General features: G+C 34.2%; 1 protein-coding gene across 7 annotated transcripts in view; it reads right to left on the bottom strand.

Moving 5' to 3' along the window:
- Nucleotides 1-6,210, bottom strand: part of LOC143234784 (leucine-rich repeat-containing protein 14-like) — a 50,117-nt gene extending 43,907 nt beyond the window's left edge. For 3 of the 7 annotated variants that reach the window (XR_013018802.1, XR_013018804.1, XM_076472405.1), the window contains exons 1-2: nt 5,476-6,157; nt 439-687 (exon numbers count right to left, since the gene is read on the bottom strand). Coding sequence is in view for 5 of the 7 variants with exons in the window: in XM_076472405.1 (XP_076328520.1) it covers nt 439-687; nt 5,476-5,755 (529 nt within the window). In the remaining 2 variants the exon portion in view is untranslated. The other 4 variants (XM_076472406.1, XM_076472407.1, XM_076472409.1 and 1 more) reach the window with 4 other exon arrangements.
- Nucleotides 6,211-24,087: the final 17,877 nt, after the last annotated feature.

The raw sequence follows: 24,087 nt of genomic DNA, 5'->3' as shown, positions 1-24,087 counted from the left end.
TATTAAGTAGTTAATTCAGAATATTTCTTAAAAGAATTTTAAAATATCATGAAATAACTTAGATATAACTGAAGCAAAGAGAGAAAAATCTACATATAGGTCACCTAAATTCATTATCATGATACTCATAACACTCACAACACTGGAAATATTTGCTTTCAGTCAGTAGTGGCTATTCTTGGAACACATTTGATAATTTCAAGATTTGTAATGTCACTTTACTCACCTCCATCTTATGCCATTATAACTAATATGGAATTGTATTATTACATTCACTTTACTCTGGCACCATAAAAACATTTTAAACCAAATTCAAAAATGTAAAATTTAAAGATTTTATATGCATTTCAATAAAGTAAAACTTTTTCTTTTTTATTATAACATTTTGTTAAAAGAGCTAATTTTTTTAAACTTTTAGTTTCACATCTGCACGTATACCTGTAGGAAAGCAGCGAAGATCTAGCATCTTTAATTTTCCTACAGAAAGAATATCTGGATGTTCAACGATGCACATCAGGCTTCTTATAAGGCTGGTGGTACAAAGTATTGCATGCTGTATTTGTGATCGGTAAACCAAGTCATCATAGAGAACAGAAGATGTGCAAAAGATTTGAGGAAGAAGTGTTCTCAAAGTCAATGAAGCAGCTGGCCACACTTGCAGCAAGACATTTACAGACCGATCTCTTTCTAGAAAAGATGCACCATATTGATTTAGCCATGAAAACAGAACTGTTTAATATTATACAAGAAATATACGTTATACTGGAAAAAACAAAAACAAAAAACATTTTATATAAAACTTTCATTATCATTTCAAATATCTAAACAGTTTTTAAAAGAAATATATATAATTAATATTTTGAGGATTTTATATCCTTAGCAGAAAAATGGTTTTGATACAGTGATGAATCATAAAAATAGAGTCTAATAATATGTTGGAAATTTTCAAGTTCCCACCTATACTCAACATGGTATTTTAAATCCTCCCTAATTCCAAATTCCCTTTGCAGCACCCTCGACAGAAATGTATAAATGATCTTGTACCAGTGTTATTCAAGAGGTAGATTTAAAACAGCTTCCAAGTTTCAATTGTCTTGATTAAATAATAAAAAAAAATAGTTATATGATATAAAGGAAAACTTTCAAGTATAATCAGTGATATCAAAAAAACCGACTTGTAGAGAAAAATATGTAAAAAACGGCTCGTTTGGGTTGAGAACATATTTTACATAGAAGAGCTTAACAATGTTTCAACCTTCTTCGGTCATCGTCAGGCTCACAAAGAAAGGAAGAGGTAATTTATTTTTCAAGTATAATATTTTACATTTATATTCCATTTACTATGGATGTTACCTAATTTACAAATGATTATGTAAGATTTCAGTAACATTACACACACCATGTTGTTGCTCACATCTACAAATGGCACAGATACATAATTGCAACTTATTACAACAGCCATGTAAGAGTGAAATTCTACAAAGTGCTTAGTACCACAACTTGGTCTGTTTTTTATCCAACCTTCATGCTTTTCATCATTCTTTATTTATGGTGGAACATAACTTCTTTTGCTACAGACTTGGTATAATATATATGAGTTCATTTACACATTTGCACACTAAGTATTTGCTCTATAACGTTTAATACACCATGTGTATCTTCATAAAACTTAGTAGATAAATATTGCAAGTATTTGTATACAAAAAAATCATTTTTAATGAAATATTTTTAATAAAGATTTCTTTGTGAAAACAGTTTATTTTGTTACTAGTTCAACTGCAAAGTGATTTCATGTTGTGATTAAAAACAATTCTTCATCCAAAAAATCTCATTATATGCATAATCTCTTGAACCTGATAAATAAATTTCAAGTATTTGTTTTCAGTATGAGTTTATGTTTTATTTTCTATACTCTATGTGGGGTGTGTCACTTGACCAAACTTACAACCATCACAAATATTAAGAAATATATATAAATTATGTTTTTTCATGCTATAACAATACATATTATAACTCAAAAATACAAATGTCTAAGTAGCTTGGGTGACACAACATTATATTGTTTATTATATTGATCTTCTAGTAGTGCCTAGCTAATGTTACATAAATTATTAAACTTATATTTCTTAAAATGTAGAACAATAAATCAAGAAATAAACCTCTTCTCACTACAACCTTTGTACTAAGTTGCTGCTGGACTAGGTTGCTAAACCTTTTAAAATTTTGAACATAGAGGATATCAAACAGTGTTTTTTAGTTTTTATACATACAATTAAATAACCAAAAAATAACAGAAAACAACTTTAACACCACAGAATTTCATTATAATTTATTCAGCTCAGTAACAAAGATGTATTTGGATTTTAAAAAATATGAATCTTTGAGTAGACTAAAGATGCGACTTACCTCCTTAAAATCATGGATCAAAATAACATGGTAGCCTTTTCAGAGATTAAAATGGCTCAGAAAACCATTAGGTGGACATTCTAAGCTGTTAACTGGTTATTCATATGTCATATATTGAAGTAAGAGTATATAAAGGGCCACTTCAAAAAATGGAAAGAGATAAATGCCCCGGGGCCATTGTTTGATTTAGTTCATAAGCCATATCTCAGCAAAATAAAAATATAGATGGCTCTTATTTTATATTCTAGATTGATAATATTAGTAATTTGAGTTCCTAATTTGTATGAAACTTTAAACTTAGTAATTTGACATTACATACATCTAACTTTAAACAATGCTGCATTCAACATACCACAACTCACTAAAATCTATATTTAGGTGTGTTCTTTTAATATTTGCTTTTAAAGTAAGAAATTAACTCAAAAAGAATATCATAGTTTGAATTATAATGTACAATTTGATTCCTAACTTACTGACACAAATTCATAAAATAGTAGGTCAATAAAATTTTGAATGCAAGTCAATAAAAGTGATGACATGGCCTTTGTCTTGTGACCATAGAGAAAGGGTTAAAGCACACAAGATGATGCACAGAACCTAAAAAATAACATTAAATATTCTTGAAATGAATCAATAACTAACCTAACAACAGTGGTTCTTGCTGACAACAAAATCACAAGGATAACAGCTGTAGTAGCTTCATTGTAAATACAGAAAATCAATACTGTAGCAAATCATGAAATATAATTTTTGACCACATTCTCTGAAGCTGACCATTACACACTACACCAAAGAGAAGGTTGCTATATGTATAAATGCTAAAACTTGCTTTTAAGTGATGTGTAGCAAAAGAATCCTGGTAATAAATACAACACATATGGCTATGATGGGATAAAACCATCAAAATGCTACTAAAAAGTAAAGAAAAACTTAAATTGTTGTGATACAAGGAAGAAAAAAGTTTACACCAGAAATTAAACTCAAAGTTCTTAAAAAAGCAAGAAAATATGACTTGTATGTTAAATGGTAAGACTTCCATCAAAAATTAACTCTACTGTCTCGGTTTCACACTTTATCATAATATGGACCACCACAATCAGTTTTATGCACAAACTGATAGATTTAAATATCATTTTATTGTTAGTCCTTGATAAAATATATCCTTATTCTTTTCTTCACTCTCTCGTCAAATATTCATTATTGGATTTCATATGTTATTTAACTTGTTTTTTGGTTGAAATAATATATATAACTGTTTTTATGTTACAAACAATTGTAAGAAAAATCAAAATAGAGCACAAATTCTGATCATTGGTATGCAGTTTGTTTATCATAATATTAGGATCATGTCAGGGTAGGCACCAATGTTGTTTAACTAAAAGCCTTGGACTTATGTACAAGGAAAACCAAGTGTAGTAAAAACATGTCTTAATTACTACAAACTATTGTTATTAGGTTAAATAAATATACTGACCTCAACCATTTTCTACTTGTGCATTTTAAATTGTAACATTAAGTTTTAATTCTGTAAATAATGTAGGTATGATCTATAAATAGCTGTATCATCCCTACTTTCTTGTATGCATACACTTTAACATTGCTATTATTATGCTATTTTATATTTAATACATCTGTTTTTATTAGTTATTTGAAAGTAAGAAAAAACAGATTAATAAACATGTATATACCACAGCTCTATTTCATAGTTTTTTTTTGCACAAAAACTATAATATTTGGTTTTTGATTTTTAGTTGTTAGAGATGAAATAGAAAAGAAAACATATCATAATTTTGATTACAAATTATTCATGCACTTTGAAAGAAAAAGTCTAATAATAATTTTAAAAAAACATTCCATCCCTCCCACTTTTATATTAATAAAATTAATTCATAATGTTAGGAAAATATATAGATTCAAAAAATCATTTAAAGGCAAAAATACAAAACCTTATAACCCCCAGCAATTTCAAGTGGGCAAAATTGAAATGGCTTAGATAATTATTTATATTAAGTCATATTTTGTGAGTGCATAATGAAAGAGCACAATCCCAAGACATAAAAATGATAACCAAAGATAATAATTATACACACTGAAATTTGAAAATTAAGTCAACATGTGAAATTAGAGCTTTCTAAATCATGTTTAATTTCACACAGTATAATCTATGTTATGTGTTGTTAGTTATCTCATTGATCTAATAACCAGTTTGGAATTAAAAATGCTTTTATACTTAACAAAATATGGCAAAAAATAAATCCAACTAACATAAACCTTTCCAATTATACTTTTCATTTATGTATAATGTATGGCAGATTTTTGTGTTATATGTATTAATAACTATGCCAATCTCCTATCAATTATTTTATAATTAAATAAATAATTTTAGATGTAATCTACTAACTTAAAACTTTTATATTAACATGCTTGTAATTAAATATTTTAATTAATCAATGCATAGCAAATAAAAATTCCATACAGTAATAGCTTCATTACTATACATTACGAAAACTTTAATTTAGATTTTCTCTCTTGATGGATAATTTATCATCTGGTTTATAGTCCACCTTAACAGTTTAATATATTATTAATAGTAATTACAATTTACAAGTTACAGAAACTAATGAATAACAAAACTTTACATATATTTGTACAGCTTTCCACAGTTAAAGATTTTCAAAATTCAACCATGTGTTGTATCAGTTAAAATGTTAAATATCAAAAGTATTACAAATAATACAATGATTCATACTTAACTGTTCATGAGATTGGTTTCATTTTTCCAATTAAAAGTTTGATTGCTTTTTTTTAGTAACTGAAAATATTTAAAATCTTTTGCTCCAAACAATTAGTTTCTTTAATACAGAAAAAATTTCTTTTTTATATTTACCAGGTCTTAACACGTTGCTTGTTACAATCAGGGCAAAATTATTGTTCATACCTATGATGTTTTTGTTTTCACTCAGCTGAAATTAAAATTATTACAAACGTTTAATTTAAACATATGTAATTGCATTCATGTCAGCAATTTAAACTTTTCATTTAATATAAAGATGAATTGTTTACACTTACTTTTCTCTAAAGCTTTTTTCATCATATGATAGTGAAGTTCTGATGGCAACAGTGATGAGGCATATTTAGCAAGTAAGGCATCCGAAACTAACACCTTGCAACAGCATTCTTTTAATGTAGGAAAACTTTCAAAGCTGAGAATTGATAGTTCAGTTTTTTTTACATCTGTCTGGTTTAAAATCGTGAGATCCTCGGAATCATAATTTCTGTACTGTATTCTAAAAAGTGCTCCCTTCCACCTAAATAGTGATGAAAAATCTCCGATATTAGTGTTCGTCATTTCAGATACACTTCACAGCACACTTTAAGCCCAAATTAATTTATAATTCTAATAAAATGCAGCTTATTTTCAAATTCAAACCCAGCAGTTTGCAGACTTAGCTTCAAGATTCAATGATCACATATAAATTAAAACGAAAATTACTGAAAAATATCAGATTAACAATGTATCATTATTGGTTCACTGGAAAGTAATCGCGTGTTTACGACATATTCTTCCTTCCGTACACTTATTTATTTTAACTTTTAAATAATTTCCCACACATCTTCGCTTTAATATATAAACTTTGTAGTTATCGCATCCCTTTTCATTTTCGAATAACTCGAAAAAATTAAAGAATTAACACGTAACCCAGATAGCAAAATATTTTAACTAAAATGCATTTCTTCGTCTAATATAACTATTTCTTATTTATTTTTACACTGACCCTATCTTTGTTGGCCATTAGTTGTTATAAGCATACAAAAATTATTATTCAAATATTAAATAAAAAGAAAGACAAAATTAACATAAATTTATTGCGCACAAACTCTTAAATTTTATTTAATGCTTTTCTAATTCAAGTTCCAATGGAAAACGGTGCTACTTGATATTTCGATAGTAGATCAAACAGTTCATTTGCTTATCGAATTTCTCGTGAAGCTACTCGAAAGCTCTGTGCATTTAACCGTACATAAATTGGAACTGATAGACTAGAGCGAATCCAGTTAGTCAATACCACCATCCGCTATTTCTGGGCTACTCTTTACTGACGAAAAGTGTGAATAATTATAACAACTTTTTTGATAAAAGAGCGAACATGTTTTGTAACAGAATTAGAACCCGTGGCCCTTATATTGCAAGTCGAGTGTTTTAATCCCCAAGCTTTGTCATATTGCAGCAGGAGACTACTGATTATGATATTAAACTACTACTGTAATGATTGCTACACGAGAGCTATCTACGCTAGTCGTAACTACCCAACGCAAACTCTTAGGCTACTCTGTTACCAACAAATAGTGGGCTTGACCGTTACATTATAACGCTCTCACGACTGAAAGGACGAGCATGTTTGGTGTGATGGGGATTCGAACACGCGACCCTAGGATTACAAGTCGAGTGCCTTAACCACCTGGACACTACTGTAATGAAAATAATTAATTTGAATATTTCATGTTTGATGTATTCATATATGTTGTTATATATTATTGGTCCGGCATGGCCAGGTGGTTAAGACACTCGTCTCATAATCCGACGGTTGTGGTTTTGAATCCTCATCACATCAAATATGCTTTTCCTTTCAACTGTGCGGGCATTATAATGCTACGGTCAGTCCCACTATTCGTTGATAAAAATGTAGCCCAAAAGTTGGACGTGATGGTGATGATTAGCTGCCTTGTCTCTAGTTTTACACTGCTAAATTAGGGACTTCTAGGGCAGATAACCCTCGTGTAGCTTTGAGCGAATTTCAAAACAAACCATTTATATTATTAGGCTTAATAATTTAACCAACACTGATTGCTCATTGGAATTTAGTAAGTTATGATAGAACGTGTTATTACTGTTTGGAAATAATTTTTATTATTTTAAAGAGCGGTGAAATGTTACAAGCATAGTTTATTATCTTTAATTATATATCATAAAACTGGGTGGTATAAACTCTATATTTTAGTGTTTGACTTGAATTATTCTGGAGAATAAGTGTAACACTTCTCTGACCAAAAAATCTTTAATCAAGAATAACACTGGGGAACACTCATTTTGTTGCATTTTAAAAAAGACCTTTCTATAGTCAATTTGAGTGTGTTGATTTCAAATCTGAAGTAGGTTTTTGTCTGCAAGCTACAGATTTTATGCAATTTGACATTTTTATTTATTTTGTAAGGCAGACCATTGCGTTTTCCTTTGGTCCAGTCTCGAAGCATTTCCTCACAATTGTGGTACACAACATGAGGAGCCCATTGCTTGTCTTGATCACCAAGATGAACTTCAAAATATGCCTTGTAGGCACGCTTGACGAACGAGGATATGTTACGTCTCTGACGATTGAGTGTGTAGCATCCACATATGTAGCCGAAGGCATCAGGCTTGTTTCTGCAATGATATCTATTTTTGGAAGCCATGTTTGATCTGAAACAAAAGAAGAATGATCAAAATATTAGAAGCTATCTATATATATAGACGTGAAAATGCTTATACATGGTTTACGCAATTTTACATTTGTACAATTTCATTAACCTCAAATTGCATACAAACTAGAGCTTGTAGAGAAAAACTAATTACAGATTTGAAATCAGCGCCTAAAACTCCTTCAGAATCAGTTAAATTATCCAATGCAACTCAAAGTTACTGAAAAAGTGTTCCCCAGTGTAATCTGTGTTCTGCCAATCACGAATATCAAAACCCGGCATTTGGTGTTTTAAGTTCGAAAACATTCCGCTGTGTGACTAGAGGCAATTATTTAACATTTTGAGGAAAAATGTGATTTTGTTGTTTACATTTTTACACATTCGAATATTTATTTTATGAAATAAACTTATTTGCTTTAATTCCTGAAAAAATAAAATTCTATGAGTTGTTCTGATTAAGTACAGAACTTCCATTAAATGAATTGACACTTTTTTATAATTTCGTTACCGCTTATAAGCTATCTATCAGCTCCAAGAGAATCCGGAGAGAAACCAACAGTGCTTAACACGTTACATATATATATAAAATGCAACAATAGTTCTGAGAATCTATCATTAGTTAATTTTAATGCCTTTACTCTAACTATCACTTTTAGTTTTTAACTTTTTAAAAATAATTTTCCTGTAGATTTTCCTATTGGGCCATTTTCTTCCCAAATTATTGATTTTTCTTTCACTTTCTTTCCAAACAGTTTATTTTACTATTTCAATATTTGTTTTATTGGCTCCCTTGTTCTCCCTTCATAATGTTTTACATATTTTTTTATCCCATTCACGTAGCTATAGTTGTTTCAAGTTTTTTAGTTGATCTTCTTTAGTACTACTCGTTCGTAATCTGAAGAAGGTATAGATTTGTTCTCAAAGTCCTGCATTGTTGTGTTATGCATCTCTTTTATTGATGTGTTTTCTAATTTAAATTACAAATTTGTTTAAAAGTTGGAATTGCATTGTTAGATGACACTAATCCTTTTAGATGTTGGTGATGTTTATTCAATATATTTTTATAATGCCAGAGTATAAAACTAACTCGGTTTCAAAAAAAATAATCATATAGTTAGAATTTTAAAAGTGTCAAGCTAGTAAGAATCCTTATTGCTTTGTTAACAACATTTTACATTGTAAGCTTTTTCTTGTGTTGTACAAATTTAAAGATTATGCACTATTTTATAATACAGTTGTTTAAGCATAGAACAACATTGGAGCTATATCAGGGCCTTGATAAGCAGATGATTGAAATTGGATTTTTCTGATTCCAGTTTCTTTCGTCATGTTTCTAATTAATATAATAATTGATTTTCAGGTATAGATGTAATTTAGTAAGACTTTATGAGCTTCAAATCCTTGTTTAATATGTTGTTCATTATATAACGAGATGCGTTCAACTTCATCGCAATGGCATTATGGGTTGTATTTTTCTTTCTTAAATATAGCCTTCATTTACAGATGAAGATGTCGCTCCTATTCAGATTTTTAGTGTCGGTTCAAACCCTCACGTTGTTTAAACTCAGTGGTTCTTAACCTAGGTATCCGTTCCGTTCACCCCACTCGCATGATTCGTGACATCATTTTCCACTTGGCCATCATTGGCTGCGACTGATCACGTCACATCAATTGGCCTTAATATCTGAGCTGCAGGGAACTTCGTGCGCTTAGCAGTCGACTTGTGACTGTAGTAATCGTGCGTCATTTACGATTTTTTTCCTAATCCTTCAATCCCTTCATACTAACTATGTCGAGCAAAAACAGAAAGTGGTCGGACCAATACGTACAATATGGATCCACGTGTATAACAGAACATGATGGGAGTCAGCGTCCTCAATGCATGATTTGCAATGCCAAGTTGAGCAATTCTAGTCTAGCACCGGCAAAACTAAAAAAACACTCCCTAAAGCTGCATGGAGATGGAAAATACAAGAACACAACGCTTGCTGAATTCAAGGTAAAAAGAGCCAGGTTCGACGAAAAGGCAACTTTGCCTGTTCTTGGCTTTGTACCTATCGACAAACCAATCCTCGCAGCATCGTACGAAGTTGCGTACTTGATCGCAAAGCAGGGCAAACCACACACCATTGGTGAAGGACTCGTAAAACCAGCTGCTGGGAAAAGCTGCTGAAAATAAGTTATCCCAAATTCCTCTTTCAAATGACACCATCAGCAGCAGAATAGATGACATGAGCGATGACATTTGGGCCTAAGTAGTTGCAGATCTGATTTCAAGCCCAGCAAAATTCATCCTTGAACTCGACGAGACCACCGACGTTTCCAATCTAAGCCAGCTTGTTGTATTCGTGCGCTATGTGAAGAACGACGAGATAAAAGAAGAGTTTTTATTTTCTAAGCCTCTTACAACAACAACTAAGGCAGCCGATGTGAAGAAACTTGTGGATGACTTCTCCGGAGACAACGATCTTTCGTGGGATTTGGTTTCTGCAGTTTGTTCGGACGGAGCTCCAGTCATACTGGGACGAAACTCTGGTTTTGGTGCGCTGGTGAAAGCCGATGCATCACACATCATTGTAACGCACTGTGTTCTGCACAGGCATGCATTGGCAACAAAAACCTTGCCTTCAAAACTGGCAGAAGTATTAAAAATTGTAGTGGAATGTATGAACTTTGTGCGAAATAGTGCCCTGAAGCACCGGATCTTTAAAGAGTTGTGTAATGAAATGGGCTCTGAATTCGAGATACTTCTGTACCATTCTAACGTTTGGTGGTTTTCCCGGGAAAAGGTGCTGAATCGTGTTTTTGCCATGCGTGTGGAATTAGCTCTGTTTTTGCGCCAACATTGTTATGCAGATTGCTTGAAACGACGAACAGAGAATGATAACTTCGCAATCTTTCCCCCTACTGGACGACTGTGTAAGTAAGGTCGAAGATGTATCTGAAATCGGAGACATTTCTGTACCCGGGTAACTGAAGCAAGCAATTGCCATGCACTTAGATGAACTCACAAAGTTTCTTGATGGATACTTTCCCACCAGAGAGTCATATCCAGCATGGGTGAGACAGCCGTTCACGTTTAGTGTTGCGATAGCAGATGTCAATGATGAATACCTCGACGAAATCACTGAACTTCAGCAAAGCCAGGTTCAACAACATCGCTCTCAACGTTTGGTGTCACCAAATCGTAGCGTACCTTCTTATTGCTAAGAAAGCCCTTGAGATACTCATACCGTTTGTTACAACGTATATTTACGAGCAATCCTTTTCGAGGATGGTAGACATAAAAACGAAGAAAAGGAACAGACTTTGTTGCGAAAATGATATGAGAGTGGCACTTGCCAAGGTGAAGCCGCGCATTTCTGAACTTGTCTCTGAAAGGCAACAGCAAAAGTCACATTGATTTGCAGTCAATATTCATTTAGTTATGTTTTTGTGTGAAATTCATGTTTTGTTGGTTTTGTTCTTTGAACACCGTGATACTGTGTGCAACTGATGCATGGTTCATTTTGTGCACTAATAAAATATCTACTTATGTTTTGAATTTGAAAAAAATCATATTTTATTTTTCCAATTACAAGGGGTTCAATGAATGCAAGTACGAAACTTCCGGGGTTCAATACCTCCAACAAGGTTAAAAACCACCGTTCTAAGTGTTCTGCTTCCATGAACACCATGTTGTGTTCTTGGCTTAACATTTCTTTTAAAAAATCGCTTATAAATACTTCTCTTCGGTAAGTGTTTTAAAATCTGTCAATACTTACCATAAATGATTCATGGCAGCATTGGGTCATCAAATAGTTCAAAATTTGTTTTACATTAAATACACAATTGCCAGAATATGTTTCCCATAGCGCCAGCCAGTGGCATATTTAGATAGGGTCCATGGTTTTAATGGAGACCCATTAATAATTTTATTCTATTAAAATTACATGAGATATAGGGCCCACAAAAGTTATTAACCCATGAGCCCACATACCCTTAAATCCGCCAGTGATATCAGCTTGTATCTGCAGCGACACGCTAGCGAACTGTCAAATACAAAACATTAAGTAAAATGCGCTATGTATATATAACATAGAATAACTTTTAAAGTGAAATGAGGAATTTTAACATACAATGAGGAATTTACCTAAAACAAAATTTATTTGAAGTAGCATAAAGCAAGCAAGTAGCGGTGGAAAAACTGATGACAGGCACTAGTGACTATCACAGGATCAAAGGGCGATGTGGGACATGAGTCCTTCAAGGTGGTGGGGAATCAGTGGACCCTATGCCAAGAATTGGTTTGTTTGTTTGTTTTTAAATTTCGCGCAAAGCTACACGAGGGCTATCTGCGCTAGCCGTCCCTAATTTGGCAGTGTAAGACTAGAGGGAAAGCAGCTAGTCATCACCACCCACCGCCAACTCTTGGGATATTCTTCTACCAATGAATAGTGGGATTGACCGAAACATTATAACGCCTCCATGGCTGAAAGGGCGACCATGTTTGGTGTGATGGGGATTCGAACCCGCGACCCTCTGATTACGGGTCGAGTGCCTTAACCATTTGACCATGCCGGGCTCCAAGAATTGGATGTGAAGAAAACGGGGGAACCCCAAGAAAACTTATTTTCACTCTCCAAACTCTAGATTACCTATCTAGGAAGTGCTTGAGGTGTATACCTGAAATGAAAATTGAAAATATTGATGGTTAATACGCTACATATTACAGATAAAGTAAGGAAACTGGTGGGTGCAGTGCCAGATTAAAGGCAACTGATACCCTAAACAAAGCGCAACAACGATGCCTTCCTTCAGCACCTCCATTGCTTAACTGATAAGACATTAAGACTTGATGAGTGCTGAAAGTGAAATAAGAGTTAGAAAATTTATAAATTTTTTCTATTTATTTAATTAACAGATTGGACATGGATCAAAATCAAGCAACAACTGAGGCCTTTTATTTAGAAATGATGAGGAAAATCACGTCTTTGATTAATGATTATTTAAAATAATTATTTTTACTGTATATCTGCTTTCACTTTGACTTAACAATTCTCACTTTGATGTAAACAATTTCTTACTTTGAACTTAAAACCCTGTAAACAAATTATTTAATTATACCTTAATATTTATTTAAATTTTAAGAAGTTTTCTTCTGGATTTTTTAATTACAAAGTCTTTGGTCAAGTCCTCAAAACTAATTTGGTGTAACAAATCTGCTTCTGTACTTGAGAATAACAGAACAACTATGCGACAAAACAAGCTGGATGCCTTGTATCGTCGCATAGTTGTTCTGTTGGGATTTTTAATATGCTTGAGTTGAGAATATGAACGCTCAGTTGTGCAATTTGTAACTATTAATGTTAAAATTATACGCATTGCAATGTATACATTTGGAAACGCACACTCATTTTTGTCTTCTGAAATTATTTTATAAAGTTCAGCGTGACTGAATCTGGTTTTTACAGTTTTTGGTGCATTGAAAGTATGGTGCACATATGAGTGAAACTGCTGAAGCTCAGAAGAGAAATTAGTGTCCAAGTTCCTGTGGGTAAGCATCAATTAGCTTTTGGGAGCACTGAGGATACCTTTCCGTTTCAGCAGATGAAGTTACATCATTTAGCACATCACTTAGGAAAGAAAATGTGTTTCTTATTTTTTTGTACACCTCTCCTCTTTTTCTAATCAGGGTTTCTAGTTTGTCAAGGATTGTATAATTTGTTTCTGACATTCAGATCTACTTCTTGTGCATCTTTGTCATTGAGTACCTTCTTTCTAACATGTTTGCAAGTTTGAGCTGCATTGCAATCAAAATTTGGTCGTATTTCCTTTGCAACTGCTTCAAATATTTCAAAGTCATCTCTTAAAGTGTGTAGCTGATCAGCTAATGACTCGTACAGATCTGTACGTGTTTTTAAGTTCACATCCTCATTTTGCAGAACGTGACTTGCTTTATTAAACTTTTGCAAAATCTCTTCCGACAAGATCAATATAAAAACAAATTATAGGTCTTGCATCTTATTTGTAATACTGTCAGCTTCTCTTCTAGTGTCTCCCTTTTGTGACTGGTCTTCAACTAGACATTCTAAACTTCCAAAATCTTAAAGAAAGATTTCAAAATTGCTGTTGTTGTCACAGCATGTGCCACCCATCTGGTATCGAGAGGGATTTTAACACACTTTCATTTCCAAGACAAGTTTTAAGAATTTTCCACTGGCTGATTGAGGCTGAAAAAATGTAGAGAACAAATGCATTTTAGAGAAGAAATTAATTGCCACTTGACAGCAGTCAACAGCACTTCGGCCTTCCAGATTTAGTGAATGGGCTGCACAGGGCACATATATGGCAAACTTATTTTCTTTTGAGCTCTTTTGCTGCATCCACTTATAATGCTCAGATATGTTAGCAGCATTGTCGGAAGACTGACCCCTACATTTTGAAAAATTAAATTTGCAAACTTTACTTAAGTACTGAAATATCTGATTTGCCATTTCCTCACTGGTATGGCTTTACAGTTCCAGAAAGATTAAAAAGCATTCAATAGGCTGACATCCTTTTAAGTATTGAAGTACTATACTCAACTGATATATATGTGATAGATCTGGTGTCAAGTTAACTGAAAAGCTAAAATAACCAGAAGAATTTACTTCATCAACAATGAACGTGTGGATCTTCTAAGCCATTGGTTCAATGAGTTCTTTACAGGTGGTTTCGGACAAGTAAGAAAGATTTCCATTTCCAAAATTTCCATATTTCAAAATGTGCTCTGCTCAAACTGACTTATGAGATGCCCTAAAAAATTCCCATTCTGCAGTGAACCATTCTGTTTCTCGAAAAGCCAGGCTGTGTTAAGCTAACGTACAAATAACAGCTATTACACGCTCCAAGACATGTTCCCAGTAATTGCACTCTTCTTTAATTTGTTTTTCCAACTCTTGTTGCAAGCCTAAACCTTGTCTGCGAATTAAGTATGTTAGCATAGAGTGTCGGCAAGTAGTGCTTCTTTCATGATGATCAATTACAATACTTTTTGTCAGTCACTCAACTCTTTTCTTTCAACAAAACGCGAAGAAATTTTAGGGCAAAAAGTTGACAAACAAAGCAGTAAACTAACCTTGTTGATGGTGAAGACAATAAACACTCTCTCTTCTATTGCTCACCACTGGCTTTTACCCTAAAGAAAATTTTTTGCGAAAAGTATCTTGATGATTTGCCAAATGACCCAATGTGGTTTCGACAGTCAGTGGGTCCATTAGCAATCCAATAAGCCACATCATCAACAGAGAAATTGAACCACAACTCTGGGTCATTTGCTTAAGTTTCTTCGTCTTTTGCAGGTTGAATCATTCTACTATAGTTCAGTAGATTTTCATTTTCAGCAATTATTTCAACTTCAGACTGTCTTGTAGAGCAACTTGATCAACATTAACACTAGAGATATCAGGATACTTTATAGGCAAAGTGAGCTCAGTTGTGAAACTTGTGCCAGTTGAGCCAGCCTGTAACACCTCAATGTCATCAACCTCATCTGGCCTTGAAGTGGACAATGGGGTACTGGTAGGTGTGGAGCTTGATTAAACTTCAATCTTGTTCAAGTCAGGTGCAATACAAGCGACTTCTGATGGCAGAGATGAGTTTTGACTTGGAATATCATGTTGTGCAAGTTGAATGAAAAATTAGTCAGCTTTCCAGTATTAATGACTAAATCCAAAGTCTTTTGTTGGTTCTTTTTTGCCAATTTTTTCTTTTGTGCACCACTTGATTGAACACGTTTCATCTTGCAGTCTGAAAAATACAGAACAAAAACCTAAAAAAACACAAAAGAATATGGATCATATATAGTTATAATGATTAGAAAAAAACACTGAAATTCATAAAGAAAAACGTTGGTAAGACAGTCAAACATACTAAACTCTAGGTCTACATTTAAACAAAGATTGTCAGAAAGTTATCCTGAGACCTAGGTCCATCAGCACATAAACATGAATTCGTAAATACCTTTATTGATTTGCTGCACTCTGATTGGTTGAAAACCGTTCGAGACTGGCTTTAATCCATTTTAGGAGAATTAGTTTTCAGTCATTGGAAGTGTTTCATTAAGGTTGTTGCTATGGCAGCTGTATGCAAGAAGCAATGTAAATGATAATATGCAAATCCATCGTGAACTAAAATCATTTCATTTTCGCAAAAAAGTCTGTTCCTTTTCTTTATTAAAGGATTGCTCGCAAAGATACGTTGTAACAAACGGTATGAGCATCTCAAGGGCTTTCTTAGTAGTAGGAGGATACGCTACGATTTGGTGACACCAAAACGTTGAGAGCGTTGTTGTTCTGATAAGTTGCTGTTGAACCTGGCTCTGCTAAAGTTCAATGATTTCGTCGAGGTATTCATTATTGACATCTGCTGTCACAACACTAAACTCATCTAAGTGCATGGCAGTTGCTTGCTTCAATTACCCGGGTACAGAAATGTTCCATAGCGGTAGCTTTTTTGAAAAGTCTTCAGGTTTTCTTCCGCTTCAATGATGTTGACTCCACCGCCCTGCATCTGTTGATTGAAAGCATTGAAGATATCGGCCATGTATGCCAAAATGAGAATGAACTCAGATTTTTCAAAGCAATCTGCATGACAATGTTGGCAAAAAAACAGGGGTAATTCCACACGCATGGCAAAAACGTGATTCAGCACGATTAAAGATGCGGTGCTTCAGGGCACTATTTTGCACAAAGTTCATACATTCCACTACAATTTTTAATACTTCTGCCAGTTTTGGAAGGCAAGGTTTTTGTTGCCAATGCATGCCTGTGCAGAACACAGTGCGTTACAATGATGTGTGATACATCGGCTTTCACCAGCGCACCAAAACCAGAGTTTCGTCCCAGTATGACTGGAGCTCCGTCCGAACAAACTGCAGAAACCAAATCCCACGAAAGATCGTTGTCTCCGGAGAAGTCATCCACAAGTTTCTTCACATCGGCTGCCTTAGTTGTTGTTGTAAGAGGCTTAGAAAATAAAAACTCTTCTTTTATCTCGTCGTTCTTCACATAGCGCACGAATACAACAAGCTGGCTTAGATTGGAAACGTCGGTGGTCTCGTCGAGTTCAAGGATGAATTTTGCTGGGCTTGAAATCAGATCTGCAACTACTTAAGCCCAGATGTCATCGCTCATGTCATCTATTCTGCTGCTGATGGTGTCATTTGAAAGAGGAATTTGGGATAACTTATTTTCAGCAGCTTTTCCCAGCAGCTGGTTTTACGAGTCCTTCACTAATGGTGTGTGGTTTGCCCTGCTTTGCGGTCAAGTACGCAGCTTCGTACGATGCTGCGAGGATTGGTTTGTCGATGGGTACAAAGCCAAGAACAAGCAAAGTTGCCTTTTCGTCGAACCTGGCTCTCTTTACCTTGAATTGAGCAAGCCTAGTGCTCTTGTATTTGTTGTATATGCGAAATCATAAGTTGGTATAGCTTGAACAATAGTCCGTTATGCCATTCGCTAGCAAATGCTTTTTTCACATCAAGAAATACTACTACCGTTTACGGTTAACTGCCTGAAAGATTGTTTCTGTTAGTCTGACAGGGTGGTCGCAGGTTTCTCTTTGGCGACGGGCTGCGTTTTGTATGTTACTAATAATGTTATTGATTTCTAGATGAAATAAGAGTCTGTTCACGATTATCCATTAGTTTTTTCTGTGGAGATGAGGAGACTTTCTGGCCTGTAATTTGCTGGATTTTGTCGGTCTGTAGTTGACTTCTTGATGACTATAATAACTGTGATGGTCAATCGCACTATACGCTGGTAAAAGAGTAGCCCCAGAGTTGATGGTGAGTGATGATGACCAGCTGCCTTCCCTCTAGTCTTACACTGTTAAATTAGGGGCGGTTAGAGCAGATATCCCTCGTGTAACTTTACGCGAAATTGAAAAAAAACAACACAAAACACAAAAAACTGTCGATTTCCAGTGTGTATCCTATTTTGTAAGATATAAAAATTGTACAGTATTGTAAGATAGTTAGGTATTTGTCCGGGAGATTTTTGATAACCATGTTTTTAATCGTGTCTTCTCAGGGGGCAGTGTTTTTTTTAGTTTTTTGGCACATGAAATCTGTCGCGTTATATCATTATGTCTGAGCCATTATTTACGTTTTGTGGTAGGTGGAATTTATGTTTAAATATGTCGTCATTGTTTGATATAAAGTTATTAACTGTGTTATAACGGTTTTGATCAAATGATAGGCTCTTTAGGGTTTGGAAAGCTGGTGTAAGATATTTAGCAATTAGATCGACTTTATTGGAATCAGTTGAGGTTATGGTGTCATTGTATTTTATTTTGGTATTTTTGGGGGTGTTGCATATTGATTTATATTTTTTCCAAAAGGTTGCTGGATCTTTCTTGCTTTCGTCAATGGTAAGACAAAAATTGTCCTAGTTAATCTCACGCTGTTGTTTGATTAATGACTTTATTATGATTTTTTAAGTTTTTGATGGGTGTTTCCTGAATATCACGTGTGATGATAAAATGGCATCTTAATCGTCTTCTTGGGTTAAGGCGTTCAACTCGTAATGCGAGGGTAGCGGGTTCGAATTCCCGTCGCACCTAACATGTTCGCCCTTTCAGCCGTGGGGCCGTTATAATGTGACAGTCAATACCACTATTCGTTGGTAAAAGAGTAGCCTGAGAGTTGGCGGCGGGTGGTGATGACAGCTGCCTTTCCTCTAGTCTTACACTGCTAAATTAGGAACGGCTAGCGCAGAGAGACCTTGAGTAGCATTGCGCGAAATTCAAAACAAACAAACAAATCTTTAATGTGGAAGTAGATTTCGAGAGTTAGCTTTCACGATTTTAAGTTAAAAGAGATTTTCTTGCTTGGGTCTGTTGCTGAGATCACACTTCTTGTTTGATGAGGTTATGGCTAAGGTGAGATTATCTGTTGTTTGCTCGATAGGAGACGAGTTGAGATATGTTCGAACACTGCAATCCGTCCGGGAAAAGTCATAGGCTAGGGGAGGAAGGGTGCGTTGTGTAGTCATGGGGTAAAACAGAGTGAAATGTAGGGGGTTGTGATTCTCGCCTATAATGTCCAATACAGAGAAATTTTAACCAAATGGTAGAATATTTGAGTAGTTATTGTTAGGTCGAAGATGTCTTGTGATCCATCGATATGTGTGTGTGTGTCGTGTTATCATTGATGATCACTTGGGTGTGGTCTTCTACAAATTCGTTTGGAATAATTTCATTCCTGTTAGTTTTCCTACAAAAGAAGTTGGTTGTTTTGAGTTTAAATCACCTAAGAATATAACAGTTCTATTTCTGGACAAAAATATGTCCAGAAATAAACTTGTGTCCAGTGTAGCCCTATGAGATACATATATATCATCGACTAACGTGAATACCATTGCATTATCGGGTTTAATTTGACAGAGTAGAATTTCGTTGTTACTTTGTCTTATAGTTTCATCGTGTGTCACTGTAATTTATATAATATCACGATTCCTCTACCATTTGCTGATTTTGGGCTTGAAGCCTGAAATCAGAATTTTTATTTAGATTTGTTTCGTTGAGGGTTATTATGTCTATACCCTGTTTGCTGCAAGCTTCGTAGAGTTCAAGCTACTTGTGAAGTAAGCCTCCTTGTATGTTATTGTGTAAAATTGAAACCAGTACTTACATGAAGTTTTCGATTTCTCCGTTATCCCTGCTGGCAATATAGTGTTACAGGGCTATGGGGTTTCCAGTCAGCTCAAAGTAGAAGTCTGCGACTTGACAGACATGGGTACAGAATATACGTCCTAGTTGTAGATCTTTAGATACTGCAACAACAACATCAGTGACAAAGGCGACGATTCGATCAAAGAACCCTTGGTCGATGCAGCATCGTGTTTCTTCCGCGTGTTGGTTTTTGTTCATGCGGGTCGTTTTTACATATCATTTGGCTGTCAGTCTTATAGCACGCTTATGGTCTTGAATCGCAGAACGCGTTTTTACCACAATGTATTTATCGCACTCACAGTCCAGGCACGCTAAATACTAGATAACGCACACCCATTAATGGACATAAACCAACAAACTGTAAGACAGAAGAATGATATCAGAAATAATGAAATGAATAAACTACTACATTGGACTGAAGTCTTTCAATAAGTGTGTGATTTCTCGCTTACAAAAAAATAAGAGTAAGGAAGCAGTAACATATGGTTCTGTGAGATCTACAAGTTCAAAATTAGATCAAAAACACGATATTAGTAGACTTGACGTTAGAGAGTCGATCAGCATCCGAGACAAATGCTTACTGCCAAACAAGAAGATTCAAAGAAACTAAAGCTTTAAGGAAACAAGGAGTTATACTGCTGTTTCATAGTCCTTTTGCATTATTCATCACTGTAGTCAAGAACAGAGATGGATCAATTAATTAGTAGAAGTAAATAAAGTAATTAAAACAGTTGTCTATTTTAGACGTAGTTTTTTAGCGTGGACTCCCCCAGAATGGACATTGTAACGTAAACTCAGAAAAGGTAGGCTTTACAAAAGTCAATGGATTCTAACTTTTGGATTTTTTTTATCTTTTTAATCATTCAATGCCAAAACAACTTTTGGAAGATCTATGGAATGTATTTTATCAGAATAATTAAATCTAAAACCTAGCCCAAAGAATTACGAACTGCTTCTTCACCAAATGTTTTTATGACCACATTGCTAGTGTAGAATAACTGTTCACAGATCCAGCAAAGCTGGTAGAGAATACAGAATTGGCCACCTTCAAGACGAGACAATAATTCGCGTATGTTTTAACTGTGATAATTTGAAAAGCCAGAAGGGTTCTTTCGAACAGGAACTCAATGTTCTGAATAAAGTCTTTCTTCATCAGTAATAATAGACTGTCTATTTTATGAAAACTTGTTAAACACAGATGCCCGTGACACTACAATTGTCGAATTATCACAGTTATAGGATAGAACACATCAATAAGTTTCCTACTTCAACATGCCTAAAGCAACTTTGGACGCATAACGCTAAAAACGGATTTCGGTAGAGCATAGATAGCCTATTGTACAGTTTATGCTTAATAATAAATAAACCTACTTTGATAAATTCAAGAGTTTACATATATAATGGCGTAGTAAATGGCCCTCCACTTTTCAGTCTGTCCCAGTAAAAATAAATTAGTAAAATTACTCTCAGGAAAAGCAGAACAATGCATAAAATGTAATCTAGAACCCAAGAGCTATAAGGACCCTAAGATAAGCTCTAGACCCTGGGCAGAATGGGTGGACACATTTCTTCGCTTCATTCGGTCAGATAAACCTTGAGTTCATCATTTTAAATATACCTTCTACATATTTGATATATGAATATGAAGACAACCATAAAAAGCCTGTTAAGTATTTTTCAAAAAAATATTGTTATATCTTCAACTAAATGATCATGCATCTTTGAGCTGCTCATAAATTTCTGAAAACCAACGATTCTTTTTCGTAGAAGAAACCATAGTTACGATAATACGTACGTCAGAAGCTCCATTATAGTTTATGATGTAAATCTGGTATAATAAAAACAATCTAAACTTTTAAAAGTGCCTACGCAGAACAGTAAATAATTTATAATATTCGCAAGCATTATTTCACCATGCACAGGTTAAACACTCTGTTAAATGGCATTTTATAAACGTGCAGCAGAAAAACCGCTTATTAAGTCAAAGTGCCCTTAACTATATGGAGCAAGCGATATTGTTCTTGTTGAATACATTTTATAACATCAGTTATGTACAAAGGTAGATGGGAGAGTGTTTTTTTTTTATTTCGCCCGAAATTACACGAGGGCTATCTGCGCTAGCCGTAACTAATTTAGCAATGTAAGGCAGCTACTCATCACCACTTAGGTTACTCTTTTACCAACGTGACAGTCACATTACAACGCCTCTGCGGTTGGAAGGGCGAGCATGTTTGATGTAACGGGGTTACAAACTCGTGACCCTCAGATTACGAATCGATAGCCCTAACCGCCTGGCCATGCTGAACCATATATGGAAGAGATCAGAAATAAACTTTCTGAAGCAGAAAGATTCATCTTTATAGGTTATTTTTTTCCCATCTCTATCACTCTTTAACCTACATGTTTTTTTAACATCATGAATGTACCAAACCTGCTTTGGTATTTTCAGGTGAAATTCCTTTCGAGTGTTACATAGGTCTACTTTACAACAAGAGGATCGATCAGGATAATCATAAAGTAAATCTGAATTTAGCTAAACGACTGAATTTTAAACTGAGAAAGTAAACAGAGTGGACATGTTATCTAAAGTTAAAATACACCTTTATTTATACACTTAAAACACAACACACCTTTTATATTTTTATAAAATACTGGACTGTCGTGTTCTATGATACTAACTGTGATCCAATCAACAGCTTTTGTTTCTCCATTGACCAACAAGTATTGAAAATCAAGTAGAAATGTATTACGTATTAATTCAATGCTCCTTTCTTAAAAGGAAGTGGCAGATTTATCGATAATTACTAGAGCTGACTACGTGTCTGGGTGTTCCCACACAACACACTTAGTACCATAATATCTAGATATCATGTAATTGGCCAGCGAAGGACATTACTGCCACTTACCTTCTTACATGATGTGTGAAGCTGTAGCAGGCTTTACTGGCAAGACAAGTATTAACTACACGAGAACAACAAAAATAACTAGAAATAAAATTAGCTAATAGTTTTTGCACTACGTCTGCATTGAATCGAACAAAATGAAAAAGTTTGTAATTTTCTACATCAAGCTAAAAAGGTATAAAATGCGTGGTATATCTGAATACCAAACTTTCTCCTCTTCTGTTTTAGGCTTGTCCTTAACTAATAAACTTGCAATTTTTAAACCTGCAACAAAGCTAGGAAGCATGTTAACTTTCGCTCATTTTACAAACGATTTCTTTGAGAAAGAGCTATACTGAGATACATGAAAAGAAAAAACCTTTAGTAAGACCTGATTTAAAATGTAAAATAATACCTAGTAACTATGAAGCACATTCTTTACAAGTAGCAAATAACTGATTAATTGTTTGCGAGAATAGCCACGTCAAGCCAACTTTTGTGTCCACCGCGAGAAATCGCACCCCGGATTTCGACATTATTAAGTCAACAGACTTACCACTGCCCCATAAGGAGGAGAATCATTGACGAATCAAACCACTTTTAATCAATAATTGAAAAAAATGCAATGAAATAACTTGTATCGATAAAAAGCACCATACACAGATAACTAATTATAATGATAATAAAAGGGACATTGAAATGACATAACAAAAACCTTTTAATACAAAACAAGATGGAAACCTCAATGGCGCGGTTGTAATTAAATTTGAAATCTATTAAGAGCTAGATCTATGGGCTAAATGCTTGTACTTGAGAAAACAAACTCGAAGCTATTATATGATCCGTTATGCTGCGGCTAAAATTACATAAAATGATTATTTAACATAGAATGTAAGTTCAGATATGAGAAGACAAAATACCTTTTAACAAAAAAATACGTACACACTTTAAATGAGGTAGTCTAACAGACTATGCATGCAACAATAAACAAAAGAGAAAAAAGGGCTAAACAAAATAAACCTTAAACAATTATACCTGTCCTCTTTTGATGGAGCAGTCCAAAAGATTATGTTTTATCAAGTATAATTCATAGAGTTGTACCTTTAACACCAAAGCATATTCTTCTATCTGAGTCAATGAGAAACGCTATGTCGACATGGGGAATCCAAGATAGCGTTCAAAATTTGAACTTAAACAAACACACATGTGTAGCTTCGCAGTGAATAATGTTATAATCACAAGTCATATAATCGAAACATTTATTCGTTATCACCGTGACAGAATGAAATGAGTAATGTGCACGGTTTCAAAATATATAAAATATAATTCTATAATATGTAGTTATAATTCTACAAATATGTAATAAAATTCAGTATCATATAAATCTATTTTTTTACTCCTTCACTTCATACATAATAAAGGTGAAGGCCCCCTAAGGACACTGATTGTATACTGTACAAAGCATTAAGTATCTACATGTTAATCATCTAATGTTCATCTATATATGCAAAAACGGCTACCCAAACGAGCCGTTTTTGCATATATATTTCTCTACAAGTGGGTTTTCTCGACATCACTAATGTTCATCTACTTTTGTCTGGCTATTTCTCTCTCACCCTTTCTTGAGCTTTGTAAAGAAACGCGATAT

Source organism: Tachypleus tridentatus, chromosome 12 (genome assembly GCF_004210375.1).
Source record: "Tachypleus tridentatus isolate NWPU-2018 chromosome 12, ASM421037v1, whole genome shotgun sequence".
Classification (NCBI taxonomy): domain Eukaryota; kingdom Metazoa; phylum Arthropoda; class Merostomata; order Xiphosura; family Limulidae; genus Tachypleus; species Tachypleus tridentatus.
Note: the sequence above shows the minus strand (reverse complement) of the source record. Positions and strands in the feature narration are given on the sequence as shown.